This window comes from Pinus tabuliformis, chromosome 9 (genome assembly GCF_031772625.1).
Source record: "Pinus tabuliformis cultivar Carrire ecotype Pingquan chromosome 9, CPIR1, whole genome shotgun sequence".
Taxonomy (NCBI): Eukaryota; Viridiplantae; Streptophyta; class Pinopsida; order Pinales; family Pinaceae; genus Pinus; species Pinus tabuliformis.
Window position 1 is genome coordinate 230,273,755 of NC_142307.1, and position 17,199 is coordinate 230,290,953.

Genomic DNA, 17,199 nt, shown 5'->3' on the forward strand with positions numbered 1-17,199 from the left:
GGACTTGAATGATTTCTTCTAGAGCATCTCTTGAGGAGTTTGCAAAGAAGTTCCCTCCCATCTTCTCTTCGGCATTCCTTAATACATTCAAATCGCCTCCCAAGAGATGTTCCTTCCTTGGGCTTCCATTAGGTCTGAAGTGATTGAATCCCAGCAATAAGCTTTTTCTCTGAAGTGGGGGGGTGCGTATACATTATAGATTGTGTACTCTTCTGTCGAAGCTATATTTTGCATATCTGATCTTATCCACCATCTGTTCTGCCTGTGGTTTTTTAGTTTCCATTTATTTTTGTCCCAAATTGTCCCTATGCCTCCTGAGGCACCTGCTGCACTTGATGCTATTCCTTCATAATTTCTGCTTCTTTTCATGCCATTTTGAAATTCCCGTTCAGTGATTTTGGTCTCCTGGAGTAGGAGAATGTCTGGATGTTCTGATTTAAGGAGGTCTCGGACTGCATTTGCTTTGAGGGAGGAGCCCATCCCCCTACAATTCCAAGAGACCAAAATCATCATTTACTTTGTTTATTATGGACCCCGCCTTTCTCTTTCATTTTCTCTCCGCTTCCTTTGGTCTTATCTAGATATGTATCCATTGGCTGTTCGGTCCCTGTGGCCATTTCTTTTGCAGCGTTCTCATCCCTTATCTCTTTATTGGATTTCCTTCCGACTTTTCTGGGAGGATCGGTGGAGGTGCTATTTTCCTTTGACTTGTTCCTTGTTAGAATTCTTTCTACAGTTGGGGGAGGAGAGGCAGGTGTTGCCTTGGGACCTCTCGGGGAAGGAGGAGGGGATGGGGGTTCTTCTGCAGACAGAGATTCGAAAGGGTTGGAGGATGAAGGGTAGGAAGGGCCAGATCCAGAGGGTTGGATGGGGGGGTGGGAGTTTCTGAAGGGGTCTTCGAGATATTTCCTTGAGGGGGGTTTGATTTTTTCTTCTTGACTGTTTCCCATACTTCTTCCGAAGCTTCAATATTAGTATCAGATACATTTGATTTAGATTTGCTACATCTATTAGCAAAATGCCCATATTCATGACATACCTTGCACTTGAAAGGTAGCTGCTCGTAGTCCACTTGCTGTATATGCGTCCATTGGTCGACTTTAAGTTTGATTGCTTCCGGCAGTCACTTTCCCAAATCAACTTCTACACATATCCTTGCACAGGCGTGCATGTTCTCCTTTGGTTCCGATCTGTCAATATATTTCCCCACGGCGTTTCCTATGGCTTTCACTGATTCATCTCCCCAGCAGTGCAGCGGCAGGTGTGGAAGGCGAACCCAGACAGGGACAGCGTTGGGAACGTCCATCTTTGGGTCAAAATCAGGTGTCCATCTGTTCAAGTATAGGCCTCTGGTATCCATAAAGTAGGGGCCATTTCTGAAGATAAGATTTCGGTCTTCCGTTGATTCAAAGAGGAAGGTGAAAAATCCTCTCCCACATAACCTTATTGCTATCTTTCCTTGGACCATCGAGTTCCAGTTCCTCTCAACCCAGCGTTGGACAGTGCGGGGAGAAGGCCATAATCCCGTAAACTGGCCTACCAGGCCACGATCTGCCAAGGCAACAACAGCTCTCCTCGGGAGGGCGAGAGGGAGCGAGACTTCCGGGATTTCATCCAGTTTTTTGATGAACCTTGAAGCTGTAGGTCGGATTCTTTCCGAAGAGTTCTCTGGAATGAGCGAAGCAAAGGACTTTTCCAGATCTTCCTGTTCCTGATAGGGAGGATCCAATGCAGGCATGATTGCTGCACCGCCGGCGCTACAGCAGAGGCCCCGAGAAGGAGGGCGCAGCCTAGCAGCAGCGCAGGCACGAAGAGAGGGTAGAACCGAGAGGCTGCAAGGGAGAAGCCCCGTGAAAAAAAGGGAGGGCAGGAGGCCCAGTAAAAAGGGGGGGCAGAAGGCCCTGGGCGAGAGGGAGGCCTGGAAAGGAGAGGCGCAGCCTAGCAGCAGCGCTGCCAGGCGCAGGCTTGCAGGGTCGCCAGGATCAAGTCAGAGGGCAGCCATGCGCGGGTCCTCCATCTCCTCTCCTGTGTCTTACTTGTTTGGGACAGAAAAGTATAAATGTTTAATTTTTAATATTTAATAAAAATATAATAAATATAATTATTATTAATATTTAATATGAAAAGGAAAAAAAAAAAACTCAAGCAAAAAAATCAATTAATGAGAATTGCATTTGAATATATTTTAAATTTCATTAATATTTAATATAAAATTGTTATAATGAAATTTTCTTCCAAGACATGAAATTAAATAAGGCAAGAATTTTACCACACAAGTGGACCCTACTCACGTTTTTGGATACCGAAACCAATTTATTTATAATACCTTCGTTTAAGCGAGTATGATGGCCGACTCGAGAGGAGAACACGCCTTTTTTCACTGCAGAGGAATAGAGCTGGACCCACTGATTCATTTATGATGGAGACAGCCAGTGATCTTTCACTGGAGGCGAATTGAGACCCCGCGTCTTTTTCTGTGGAGGTATTCAGAGATGGGCCTACTGGTTCATTAATGCGTCACCTGTTTTGCTTCCCAATATGGTTTTACCCGGAATAGTGTTTTTTTCAACACGTATTTTTCGTTCCGGGGAGACTTGCTCTCAGGAATGTTTTACACCTGTCCTCTTCATGCAAATTTTACCTGTGTCTTGTTCGAACGTGTCGGTCTCCTACTCAGACACACCTTTCGCTCCTGATAGTATATGCCAATATGGTGGGTGTTTCTTGTGGGTCGGTTCTTTTACGCAGTTTTTTTTTCACGAATCCTCTCGGAAGAGCCTGATCTGCGAGTGTCCATTTTTCTGGATTCTACTTAGGCTTTGAATTTGCTTCTGGATTACAGACGAAGTTTTCTCTCACCTACTTCGTCACACCTTCTGTTTCTGATAGTATATAGTGGGTTTATCATGTGGGCTGGGTCTTTTACGCTATAGATTTTTCAAGAACCCTCTCAGAAAGTGTCTGTTTCTGCGAGTGTCCTTTTTTATCCCCAGGCTTAGAACCTGCGTCTGTTTTGTCAAGCGAGCAATATTCTGGGCTATGTTGAAAAATTCTAGTGTATATCGAAAGGGAGACTTGCGTGTTCTCGGGGAGGCTCGGCGTCGGCGACTCGGGAGTAACGAGGTAAGAGATACATTCAGCTTCAAATTTCACAATAAAACTTGGCAAAAATTTCCAGAAAAGCTTTTTTATTTCAAATGGAATTAGCTGCCTGTAATTCTTACTTCCCGGTCGACTTTTTTTGAACAATATAGGTCTCTGTAAGTTTTTACTGTCTGCATTAACGTGTAGATAGGAGTCTTTGTCTTCCTGTGCTCATCTTGCCTTAAAAGTATTGTATCTGTGGGGATGCAATGATTTTTTTGGTGAATGTCTCTGTTATGTTCTTATAGCTACCTGGAGGAGTTTATAGCCAACATTTTCAAACAGACTCACCTTCTGAAATTTACCTGCAAACTTCCCTTTAAAATATCAGATATCTGTATTATCTCCAGACCATGTGTAGATTTTAGGTTTAGATTTGGAAATTGGTGGTGCACATGTAAAGGGTGTTACTGTTGCTGTATTAGTCTTTCTGGCTTTTTCTGAATCTATGGGGGATTTTGATCATCGAGCGTCTATCCTAGAACCTCTGGAATAAGAGAGCCGTCTATCTGTTCTTTCCCTGCTGCCTGGTTTTTTCCGGGAACGGAAAATTACAATATTATTTCTCTGGTTATTCCTGGACCGGAAATTTCAAATTCTTGATTTCCGATTTCCGGGACAAACTGGTGATTGATTTTTTGGAAGGATTTGTGAGGGTTTTTGTCAAAAAGTTGCCGCCGTTTCAGAATTTACAGTCTGCATCACGGTCTTTCCTCCTGTTGACGTCATCGCCTTTTAATTTTACTGTCAGCTTCTGTCTACTTTTGGCTATGATTTTTCTGGATAGGTGAGTTTTATCTTTTCGAAACTATTTCAGTCAGGGTTCACATTATGGGGATCAGGGTTGGAATTTGGATTTCTCTTTACCTGTCATACAATTGTTTTTTTGACGTTTTGGGTCCTTATGCTTCCCGTCAAGAATCGTTATACTAAAAATTTTGCCCATAATAAATGAACCCTTCACTAATAAAGTTTTGATTAAAAAATTACCATTCAATAAATAATTATGTTGAAAATTTTCATATATTTATCGTAATCTTCAAAGGCGATTAACACTCATACATAATTTAGCCAAGAATCTTTTTAAAAACAAAAAATAATTTTTGTTTTTATCACTGTCGGTTGAAGCTTTAGCAGATTTATTCGCTGTAAAATAAGTTTAAAAACCTAGAAGTTTTTTGAAAACCAAAAGAAACTTTCAGTGGAATGTCAATTTCCAGGCCAAGAAACCATATTCTGCATAATGATAAACCCTTGTTTTAAAGAGTTGTGAGCAGTTACACATACAAATCTCTTTTGAAATAAAAAATTAAATTACTTATTAAATCAAAAATCAAAACCTAGCAGCAATCAGACCCACAGTGTTTGAAGAAAAAAAAATCAATCACTATCCTGAAGCGCAAATTTGCAGTTTCCTGGCAGTTTCCTTGGAGTCAATCTTGAACTGGGCGTGGAAAAATAAGAAGAGCAAGTAAAGACGAGGGAAATGGTTAAGGAAGAGGTTTGAGCTAAGATGTGAAGACTTAGAAGAGGATGGAAGCATTGCAATGGAAAAATAAGAAGAGCAAGTAAAGACAAGGGCAATGGTTAAGGAAGAGGAAGCACTCGAATGGAAAAATAAGAAGAACAAGTAAAGACAACGGTAATCAAATTAAGGAAGTTGCTATATATTGAAATCCTCATATCTATATTAATATTTATTTGAAGAAGAAGTAAAGACAGAGGCATATCAAATTAAGGAAGTTGTTATATGTTGAAATCCTCATATCTACATTAAATTTATTTGAACTTTGATTTTGAATATTAATCTATATAGTTAAACTTTTAAATTTTCTTAGCATTTCAACATCTTAATAATATTGTTAAATCTTACATATAATTGTAATCTTAAATTTGAAATATTTTTTTTTTTTATAGAATTATCAACATTTTATTAGATCCTCATATATAAAAAAAAAAAAACATAATATATAACAATTCCATATTTTTTGAACCACCCCCTATTTTCTCTAAAGCAAAATATAATTTAGGTTGATTATATTATTTTCTATATACTATTTATAAACAATATATATATATATATATATAATTTTAAATATATAATTTTAATAATTATTATTATTAATATTTTTTTAAAGTTAGAAAAAATCAATTATTACAATTTTTATTAAATTAAAAAAATAATTAAAACAATAAAGTCAATATTAAAAATATATAAAACACTAATATATATAAAGTTCAAATCGAAATTCCAACCCTAGTGGAAGTGAATCAATTGCCCTGGAAATTCAGGGGCAACGATACCATTTATGTAGAAGGAGTTCGTGTTCAAACCTTATGGGATGTGCACGATTGGCTGTTTAATCCTGGACTAGGACATGCCTTGTTCATTTTCAAATCCACGATGCCACTCAACTCCCTCAGTTCCAAACACAACATCCACTGTCTTCGGATTTTTCTTTTTTCATTCATGCATGGAACTAGAAAAAAGTATAACGTGTAATGAAATCCCATTGATCCAAATTGAGTAAGGAAGTCAAATTCCACACAGTTATATCTCCCGATTTTGGAGTATGTTTCCCATTGTATTTTTGTCCATAACTAAGTTCTATAATCTTTCATCCTTCTGTAAGTACTTATAATCGAAAAATTAACGGGTTAATGAAAGGAAAAGTGCATAACGCGGCACAAAAACATTATGTGGTCAAAACTATTGGGCATAAAAACTGCGTTGCACCATAAAAGAAAACCTTAGCGCTTATTTGTAATTGCAAAGTAGGACCATTTACTGAAAACATTGTTGCGAAGATTGTGGATGTGATTTACAAGCCATTTTACCATCCTCGTCAAGTTATAAATATCCTTCAGTTGACATGGCCATTTTTTAAAGAGTATTCAGATATTTTTACTAATGGTGCAGAGTTACCGTGTCGCCAAGGTATGGTGGTATTGAACCAGACAACAAATTATGCGACATAAATTAGAATGTTGCCTCAATTTTACAGATTTATGGAAAAAAACTGATACAAGAAACTATCATCTTCTTAAAATGGGGATCGGGATCCCCTTATATTACAATATATATATACATCAGATTTATGGAAAAATTGACTTCGTAAAATGGGGATCGGGATCCCCTTATATTACAATAATATATATACATCTGCACAACAGCAACCCAACCCAGTAACGTTCGTAGGTGGAGCGCAGGCAAGTCAACAACTTCAACTTCACTGTGAAGCGGACCCGGGTGGGGAGGGCAATAGTGCTCCCTCCAAGCCGCACGGGACAACGCCCGATACAACAAAATACATATTATCAAAAAGCACATGTTCACTCAACACACCTCCAGAAATCTTCCCTCAAACAATTTGATTCTCCGGAACAATTTGAGGTTGTCGCAACTGAGCCCTAAGAATCCATCTTATAGTGGTTAGCGCCGTGCGGGAGGTGGGCCTGAGCAGGCCACCTAAGCGCTGACCAAGAACCTGAGCAGGCCAGCTCAGCTCATGCCAAGAACCTGAGCAGGCCGGGAAAAGGGTTGCCTCCTCCCCAAGTCACCTATTCGGACGAAACATGAATATCATGACACCAAACGGTTATATTGGTAGCCTATTGGAATTCACCTTATGAGACTAGCCCACTTTTGATTTCTCAAATCACAAAAATAAATAAATGAGATAATAAGTTATCTTAATTTTATTTTAAAATAAATAAATGAGATAGTAAGTTATCTTAATTTTATTTTAAAATAAATAAATGAGATAATAAGTTATCTTAATATTATTTTTATATTTTAAAATACTAAAAAGGTTTTAAAATTACAAATCAAAAGTGGGCTAGTCTCCTAAGGTGAATTCCGATAGGCTACCAATATAACCGTTTGGTGTCATGGTATTCATGTTTCCTCTGAATAGGTGACTTGGGGAGGAGGCAACCCTTTTCCCGGCCAGCTCCCGGCCTGCTCAGGTTCTTGGCATGAGCTGAGCTGGCCTGCTCAGGTTCTTGGTCAGCGCTTAGGTGGCCTGCTCAGGCCCACCTCCTGCACGACGCTAACCACTATAAGATGGATTCTTAGGGCTCAATTGCGACAACCTCAAATTGTTCCGGAGAATCAAATTGTTTGAGGGAAGATTTCTGGAGGTGTGTTGAGTGAACATGTGCTTTTTGATAATATGTATTTTGTTGTATCGGGCGTTGTCCCGGGCGGCTTGGAGGGAGCACTATTGCCCTCCCCACCCGGGTCTGCTTCACAGTGAAGTTGAAGTTGAAGTTGTTGACTTGCCTGCGCTCCACCTATGAACGTTACTGGGTTGGGTTGCTGTTGTGAAAATGTATATATATTATTGTAATATAAGGGGATCCCGATCCCCATTTTACGAAGTCAATTTTTCCATAAATCTGATGTATATATATATATTGTAATATAAGGGGATCCCGATCCCCATTTTAAGAAGATGATAGTTTCTTATATCAATTTTTTCCATAAATCTGTAAAATTGAGGCAACATTCTAATTTATGTCACATAATTTTACTATGTGTTTATTGTATCAATTTTTCCTAAAATTGAGGCACCATTTTAATTTATCTTGCATAATTTGTTGTCTGGTTCAATACCACCATACCTTGGCGACATGGTAACTCTGCACCATTAGTAAAAATATCTGAATACTCTTTAAAAAATGGCCATGTCAACTGAAGGACATTTATAACTTGACGAGGATGGTAAAATGGCTTGTAAATCACATCCACAATCTTCGCAACAATGTTTTCAGTAAATGGTCCTACTTTGCAATTACAAATAAGCGCTAAGGTTTTCTTTTATGGTGCAGCGCAGTTTTTATGCCCAAAAGTTTTGACCACATAATGTTTCTGTGCCTCGTTATGCACTTACTTTTCCTTTCATTAACCCGTTAATTCTTCGATTATAAGTACTTATGAAGGATGAAAGATTATAGAACTTAGTGTTAAACACACATGGACAGCAAACAATGTGAAAGATAAATCATGTGAGTTCATATTTTTATTAACATCAGATATACATTTATAGTACAATGTGTGACTCTTGGGTTTCAGATCCCAAGGTCTCTTGGACTGCTTAGTCTTTTCGGCTTCCACACTAACCCTTTAGGATTAGGTGTCCAACATTCCCCCCCTTAATCCGAAGGGTTATGTATGAGTCCAAGAAGAGAGCTGTAATACAAAATGTGCAAAAATGCATGGCAGCACTAGGCTGAATGTGCTCTATGAAATGTTGGTAAAAAAGGGCGGTGGTTTAAGGATGACCACCAACACTGGAACGCTTAGTGCAGTTCCCGGAACTCTTCCAAAACTGGCAAGAAACTGAAGTTTTCTGCTAGAGGAAGTGATCCTACTGTTTTAAAGAGGGAAACCTTCAACCATAAAAGGGAGGTCTCACCCCGCATAAAAGGTAAAACTTCAACCTGAAAAGGGAAGTCTCAACCTGTGATGGTTTAAGGATAACCAACAACTCTGGAATGCTTAATGCAATTCCTGGAATTCTTCCAAAACTGGCAAGGAGCTGGTGTCTTCTGCTAGAGGAAGTGTTCTCAATTTGTTCACGGGCATCTTTGTCTCTGGCTACAACTCTGAAACTGGTGTGGCAGGTTGTGGCTCAGGCTCGCTTGATGTGACTTTGAAGCTTGTAGATGACCATCGTTTCCCCCCTGTCAGGTACAAGGTGAGAAGATGGAGAAAACTCAACTGCAAGACTGTTCAATACTCTGGAACAAGTTCTGACATGTGTTTGGAATATCTTCTTGGATGTTGATGCCCATTGCCAAGAAGCGATCCATCCAAGATGAATCTTTGTTCTTGCAGGACGTTTGTTTCTGAAGCATCTGTGTGAAGAATGGTTGGTTTTATGACAGTGCTTACATGGATGAAGATCAAAACAATGATCTTTCAAATGGCCAACTCGGTCACAGTGTTGGCATTTCACGATCTGTTGTTGTTGTTGCTGTGGAAGAGGGGCAGAATCTAGAACAGCTGAAGCTGAACTGTCATGAGAAGCAGGTGAACTGTCATCAATGAATCCAGCACTCTGAAACTGAATGGGCTTTGAGTAGTCTGGAATATGAAAGGACAAGTCCTTGTCATATCCAAGACCTGTTATGTGCTTGTTGTGGACAAGCTGTTCCCAAGGTCTGATGATGGGCTTGGGAAGTGCAGATTGAGTTTCTGCATCTGCATGTACAACTGTTGCTTTATTGGGTACTGAATCTGAATGAACTTGAACAATATTGACTTGCTGTTTATGGGAGTCTGCTTCATTGTTCTGAACAGAAACAGGTTCAGAATGATGACTCCACTGGTGTAATTCTTCCTGCTGTAGCTTTGTTTCCAGCTGCAAAAACTCAATATTTTCTTGTACATTTTTCAAACAGATTTGAATGTTTGCGACAATGGCTTTATCAATCATAATTGTATTGTCCGTGGTAGAATGTATTAGAGTGTTCAGCAATTCTAATACAACACCCATTCTATCCATTTCACAATAATATCACTGCAAAAAATTGATTGGTGTACCACTTTGTCTTCAAAAAATCTTCAAGTATGTAGCTTCTCAATATACTTCCATATACAATGCAATTTCATACCATGAACATATTCTGGGTCGTGGACGGATTACCATACATCGCATCAGTCATAAACACATGCCCATGTGATGCGCCCTTCCCCTTCTATTTTGCTCTCTTCATTAAAGAGAAAACAGAGAGGTGGTAAAGAGTTCTGAAGGTTAGCTGGCCTAGCCAGATTACCATACATCACACCATCAAAAAACGCAGACGCGTGTGGTGCATCCTTACCCTTCCATTTTGTTCTGGCAGGTAGGCAAGTGAAACAGAGCCCAATTACTCCTCTAAAGTCCCATCCATTCCATTCCATGAACTGGACATAACGAAAACACAGACACATGTGATGCGTCCTTTCCCTTCCGCATTATGACCTCCCTTTTTTCTGATTTAGATGGACCACATGCCAAGATTATTTAAGATGATAGCAACAGCACAATCAGACAGCGGTGTAATTCATCAAATATTTGATTGCCCTATCTTCCTACATAAAACCTAGACTGTAATAATTGGTCGCCCGACAGGTGAAGGAGAGGGAAAGCAAAACGAAGTCGGAGTCGGACGAGAAGGATAAATAATCGGTCGCCCAACTATTGAAGGAGAGGGAAAGCAAAACGAAGTCGTAATCTGCATCAACTAGCATTCAATAAACAGTTCATCCAGTTCATTAATATCCGGAGTCTTAAAAGCAAGCCTTTGAGTGGTGTACAGGCCAAATCGAAAACCTTCATATATCAAACCCGAGAGAGCATAGATCGAATTTTCTTTTGATCTTTCCTCTTAGACAAAATTCTGATGATCCAACGGTCTAATTGTCGCAAAGGATGTAACGCATCAACAACGTATGGGAGGAGGCGAGCACTATGAATCTTTGAGCGTAGAGAGAGGAGCAGTGTGCAAACAACACAATGGCTCGTATAACAGTCTCAATGCAAACAACACAGTGGCTTGTATAACTTCTTTTTGATAATGGTAAGTGACGTATGGTGGTTGGTAAGCCTTATTTGGGAGGAGGCTACAATACCTATAACTTGCGTAGTAAAGACGCAATCAACCACAATATTTACATAGAAACCAAACCTTTATTCAATGCCCAAGAGCCTACCAACTAGTCTCAGAGCAGCCATAGAATCCACAGAAGCTACAAAATATTTCACCGCGTAGAGGAGTGGCAATGTAGAATATTTCACATGTACATAGAGAAAAGCTTGATTGTGAAGTCCATAAATAAGGAACCCCGTGCTTAAGGGCAAACTCAATCGTTGGAACAATAGGTGAACCGGCTGAGCTTAGTCAAATTTCCGCCAAAGTGGATTCCATGAGCTACAAGATGTTGAAATCTTTTTTTTTCTTTTGTGTGCAAGAAGTCTAGTTCTCTTGCTAGCGCACCAAATACCCCGTTGAAATGTCTTCGGATCAAATCTGTTTTCTCTCGTCGTCCTAGTATCCTGAGCTTTAGCGACCAGATATGAGTAATACTACCCGTAATTCATAGCCTAAAAAACTTCACATGTCGGATGAAAGAAAAGGAATCATCACAGGAACGCAACAGGCGAAGGTGTCAGTTTTTCAATGGCAGATCTCTCAGTTCTGCAAAATAGGTAGAATAGGCAGAAGCGTTTTGTTTTTCTTCATCGCAGAATACATGACAGACAGGGTCATGTGCGTTTCTCTGTTGGACCATGCAACTCTAACCAATAAGGCTTAGTGCCTGCTCTCTCAGTGAAGAATAAAACGCTCAAGTTCTGACAAGCAGTAGAAAATGGCAGAACTGCGTGGAAGCTTAAGAGAATGGCATTTCTTTTCTTCCTCTTTTTTTTTTTTTTTTTTTTGAGCAGATTACTACAGAGGAATAATGACTGAGCAGACTCAGAATGGCAGGACAGAAAATGGCAGAGGCAGCATGTCAGGAGCGCTGGAATTTATGGGAGAGAACGTTTCGATTCTAGAACTGATAGAATGTTTTGATTACAACAGCCACTGAATGGTCTCCAGCAGCGTAACACACCATTACACTCATGAACCGCACCATATACCATTCAAATGATTTAAAAACAAGGCAATATCAAGCATCAACCATTCAAATGTTATTATTCAAAAGCATTCCAACGAACATATATACCAGCATATAATCGGTCTTCAAAATATATTTGCCATCACCATCTTACATATACAACCAGTGTATAATCGATGCGTAGGTTTACACAGGCCACAAAAAACAAGTGGCTCACAAAGGATTGAGCAGATTATGAACGTACTGGCTCCGATACCATGTTAAACACACATGGACAGCAAACAATGTGAAAGATAAATCATGTGAGTTCATATTTTTATTAACATCAGATATACATTTATAGTATGTGTAACTGCTCACAACTCTTTAAAACAAGGGTTTATCATTATGCAGAATATGGTTTCTTGGCCTGGAAATTGACATTCCACTGAAAGTTTCTTTTGGTTTTCAAAAAACTTCTAGGTTTTTAAATTTATTTTACAGCGAATAAATCTGTTAAAACTTCAACCGACAGTGATAAAAACAAAAATTATTTTTTGTTTTTAAAAAGATTCTTGGGTAAATTATGTATGAGTGTTAATCGCCTTTGAAAATTACGATAAATATATGAAAATTTTCAACATAATTATTTATTGAATGGTAATTTTTTAATCAAAACTTTATTAGTGAAGGGTTCATTTATTATGAGAACATCACTCTTGAAGGGCAAAATTTTTAGTATAACGTTTCTTGACAAATTTTCAACATAATTATTTATTGAATGGTAATTTTTTAATCAAAACTTTATTAGTGAAGGGTTCATTTATTATGAGAACATCACTCTTGAAGGGCAAAATTTTTAGTATAACGTTTCTTGACGGGAAGCATAAGGACCCAAAACGTCAAAAAAAAATTGTATGACGGGTAAAGAGAAATCCAAATTCCAACCCTGCTCTTGGGACAAGTGGGGATTGCCCATTCTCCACAAAAAACTAAATCTCTGGCGGAGCGAAAAATTCGCTGCTATTGGGGACGAGACTTCGTTTTTAAGAGAAGAAATTTCAGGAAAAATGGCTATGGCCATTGGCTGCTCCCACATGCTAATTTCGATTCCTCCCACATGCTAATTTGGCAGCCTTGACCCTCTTGACATTTCCACAATTCATTGAGCTACTTGCCTCATGCAGCCAAGAGTTTCACGCTGCAGCTGAGAGTAAAGCATGATGTCAGGCGAAAAGGAGTTGCGCGAGAATAGGAAAAGGAAGGAAACAATGTGTGTGACGGCCCTGCAGGCTGTGAGATAAGGGATTGACGTTTTTCAAAAAAATTCCAACCCTAGGCGTAAGAACGTTTTGGAAAAAGTTCCAGACGTCAAAAAAACGTTTTTTACTCTTCCGGGCACGTCAGTCAAAACGAGCATGGACAAATTCCAGCCGTCAAATATGTTCAAAAAGCCTTATGACGGAGAAAATGCCCGTCAAATTCCATCCCTGATGGGAATTCTCTCACTTTACTTGGCCATATCATTCCTTATCGGAATGTTCATAGATTTTGTCAGATTCTATTTAAGGCACTAGCCTGTGGAAATCAGCGTCGGATCTTTTGTTTGTCCATCTCGTGTCAGCGTTGCTGACGCTCTTATTTTTGTCCTGTTCGGTCGTATGGATTTTTTTTTGGATGTGTCGGCCATGGTGCAGGCCACCATTCAAGCCGAAGAGCTCCACGGGGCTGCTTTTCCCTCAAGTAATTGGCATTCCACGCTGGCGGAGGATTTGATCCCATCTAATCTGCAGGCACGTGAGGGGGAAGGTGATGACCAGGATTTCGTGTGAAGTGCACGGGAAGGTGGTAGCCAAGATTTCGTGTGATGTGAATTAAAAGGTAGTGAACTCAGCCCCGTGAGACGTAAAAATAATCAGCAACCTATTAACCTTGAAAGCGTTTTTCTATTTGACCGCATTGCTAATTTGCAAAATTGAGCCCTTGTTGGTCGTTGGTTTTTTCCAGAAATGGATGATGAACAGATGCAAAAATGGCTTGGTTCTAAGTGGAACTCTCTACTGGGATATATTCCTCAAATTGTCAAACTAATGAAGGATTGGTATAGTTTTCATTTCATGAGTGCTGAAGATCTGGAAATCATTCAGAATCTTCCATGGGTCCATGGAAAAAGTTTTCTTGCTCTTCATAAATGGTACATAGGTTACAATCCCTTGAGAAATACTCCATCAAACAATCTAATTTGGGTAAAGTTGCCTGGCCTGCCCATTGAATTATGGACGAAGGAAACTCTGTCAGACATAGGGAATGCTATAGGTAAATTTGTTTATGTGGACCCGAAGTGCCTCGGGGCAAAGGATAAACGAGTTGCATGGATACTAATCGAAAAAGCATATAGAGGAGGTTTTCTTGATCATATAGAATTATTTTGGGGAGATTTAAATATAAAACAGAGACTTGATTTTTGGGGGGTCCCTTTCAGATGCTCGGGTTGTCATAGAACAGGACATTTAAATAGAAATTGTCCTCACAGTCCTAGTCATAAATCTTATGGGAGGAAGCATAAGGAGAAATCTCAGTCTAAATCATATGGGTGGAAGCAGAGGTCCTCTCTTACAGGTATGTCTATGTTATCTTCACCTATCAGTGCATCTCCCAAAGTGTCCAGAAGCCCATCCAAAAAGCCTGCTTCATATGAAAATATGCCTCGAAAATCCTCATCTCCATTTAAGAATTATGTAAGAAATCACACCTCCCCTAGGACAAAATCTCTGAAGAATAGTTTTTTATCTGAAAGATCCCGAAGGTCGATCACTCCTTATGGGAGGGCGGATTATAACCTTTATAAATCTATATCCCCCAGAGCCTCCTGCTAATATAGAAATCCGCCCCCCTGAACCCATCCCCCCTCCCTTCCATGATATTCCATCTGCTTCTCACATTACATATATTCCATCTTCTTCTCCATCTCCAAAAAAAATAAAATCCTACCCTCTGAAAAAGGAAAAGAGCCATGTATATTTGTCACTCCTCAAAGCTCACCTGTCTCATCTCCCATAAACTCTGTGGGAAGTGACCTTGATTTTCTTCCGAGTAAAAAATCACTTGAACTTCCTCCGCTCACGATTCACAAAACTAGAAAGCCATCCTTGCCTCATATTAGTCCAAATTCGGCAAAAAACATAACTGTTCAGAGAAAGCAGAACAGAGGAAGCAGACATTTCCGGGGTAGAAAGGACATATTTGGCATTGAGGTTCGTGATATCTCTCTCATTGATATCCCTATGATCGACTTGTCTACAAATGGGCCTCTTAGAGCAAGCCAGCCTGAGAATAGACCATCATGACCCACGTATTTTCAATGAACATTAGAGGTCTTGGAGCAGACCAAAAATTCTTGGCCCTAAATAATCTTTTTCTCTCTGTTCAACCAAAAATTATTCTCATTCAAGAGACTATGCATGCTGTTCCTGATTCCATTTCCTATTTTAGGCGGATGTTTCCTTTTTGGCACATTGTGGCTATTGAGGCTATTGGTCAATCAGGGGGGCTGGTGGTACTATGGGATCCAGATTGGGTTAAGGAAAGGGCTTTCAGATGTATTGCAGGCATCCCGCTCCTAGCAAATTTTCGGGGTTATGTTGGCCCCTTTCATATTTTGAATATTTATGCCCCATACAAGGACATGCTCCCCTTCTGGGACAGACTCTTGTCATCAAAATTTTTAGATATTGATTCCTTGATGATTGCTGGTGCCCTAAATGTTACCTTGAATTTTGACGAAGTATGGGGTAGTGGTAGGAAAATTGACCCACTTGCAGGCCTTATAAAAAATGTGATGCTTCAGCGAAATTTTGTTGATATTTGTCCCTATCAGATGGGTCCTACTTGGGACAATGGTATAAATGAAGCTGCATATATTGCAAAAAGGTTAGATCTATTTATTATCCATGTGGGACAGACTCTTGTCATCAAAATTTTTAGATATTGATTCCTTGATGATTGTTGGTGCCCTAAATGTTACCTTGAATTTTGACGAAGTATGGGGTAGTGGTAGGAAAATTGACCCACTGGCAGGCCTTATAAAAAATGCGATGCTTCAGTGAAATTTTGTTGATATTTGTCCCTCTCAGATGGGACCTACTTGGGACAATGGTAGAAATGAAGCTGCATATATTGCAAAAAGGTTAGATCGATTTATTATCCATGACAACATAATTGACTGTTTGGGAATGCCAGTATCAAATATTGTAAAATGTTTCATTTCTGATCACAGACCAATCTCTCTTAAATGGAGGAATCAGGGGTTTAGGAAAGGCTATCCTTTCAAGTTTAACAGAATTTGGTTAGAAGATTCTAATTTCAATGGACTTATTAAAAAATCCTGGATTGACCTCCCTCCACTGGACCAATCTTCTCCCACCTTGTCTTTTATAGACAAACTTTCATTTATCAGGAAGAATGTAAAAGAGTGGCAATTCAAGAAAAGACATCTCAATAGGAAAGCCCTTAATGATATTCAAATGGAATTAGACAGGATTGTTGGTGTCTTGTCAGCATATTCCATTTATTTACAAATGCGCTCTCATATAAGAGAGCTAGAAATGAAAAAACAAAAGATTTTGGATATTGAAGAAGCCTCATGGAGACTGAAAAGTCGTGCTATTTGGCTAAAAGAGGGAGATAGAAATACTAAATTCTTTCATAGATTTGCAAACTCCAGGGGTGAAAGGTGAAAGGAACACTATTTGGGGGATAAATGATGGGGAGGGTAATTATCTTCACTCTCAGAAAGACATCACAAATGAGGCTGTGAAATTTTTTGAAAATCAATACAAAAGATCTGGGGATGTTAGGATTGAGGATATTTTATGGGGTATTGACTTATACCCTCATATGTTTGATGAAGCTCAAAATGAGTGCCTCTACAAGCCGGTCTCTGAAGAGGAACTCTTGGGGGTTATGAAATCCTTTAAAAAAGACAAGAGTCCGGGCTCGGATGGGTGGACGATTGAATTTTTTATCCATTTCTTTGATCTCATAAAAAATGATTTATTGGGGATGGTAGAGGAATCAAGAATAACAGGCAACATTCATCAACTTATTTCATCTACTTATATAGCTCTCATTCCGAAAAAATCGGAAGTATCCTCCTTCCTGGATTTTAGACCCATATCACTTTGCAACATCTCCTTTAAAATTATTTCAAAAATCATTGCTGGAAGAATTCGGGGTATTCTTTCCAGGTTTTTGACTCAGGATCAACATGGTTTTCTCCAAGGAAGGAATATTCTAGATGCTGTAGCAAACACCCAGGAAAGTCTGTTCACTATGCATTCTAAAAAGAGTGAAGCGGTCATTCTGAAGATTGACCTTAGAAAGGCATATGACTGTCTTGACTGGGGTTTTATTAGATGTCTTCTTGCAAAAATTGGATTAAATTCACAGCTGATAAATTGGATTAT

The 17,199-nt window shown here is 39.3% G+C and overlaps 2 protein-coding genes across 10 annotated transcripts in view; one reads left to right on the top strand and one right to left on the bottom strand.

The window, feature by feature from the left end:
* Positions 1–1,123: 1,123 nt before the first annotated feature.
* Positions 1,124–1,738, bottom strand: LOC149148023 (uncharacterized). Its single transcript, XM_089442047.1, has one exon. The coding sequence runs from the start codon at positions 1,736–1,738 to the stop codon at positions 1,124–1,126; it is 615 nt and encodes a 204-aa protein (XP_089298173.1).
* Positions 1,739–2,475: 737 nt separating this feature from the next.
* The window catches only part of LOC149148024 (uncharacterized), a 34,245-nt gene continuing 19,521 nt past the window's right edge, over positions 2,476–17,199 (top strand). For 7 of the 9 annotated variants that reach the window (XM_089438223.1, XM_089438222.1, XM_089438218.1 and 4 more), the window contains exon 1: positions 2,481–3,123. The gene's annotated coding sequence lies outside the window, so the exon portion shown is untranslated. Of the gene's footprint in view, positions 3,124–17,199 lie in introns of all 9 variants that reach the window. The other 2 variants (XM_089438227.1, XM_089438228.1) reach the window with 1 other exon arrangement.

What these genes read in the sequence shown, in the direction of transcription:
- LOC149148023 (XM_089442047.1), bottom strand. Translation starts at nt 1,738, where the DNA reads ATGCCTGCATTGGATCCTCCCTATCAGGAACAGGAAGATCTGGAAAAG.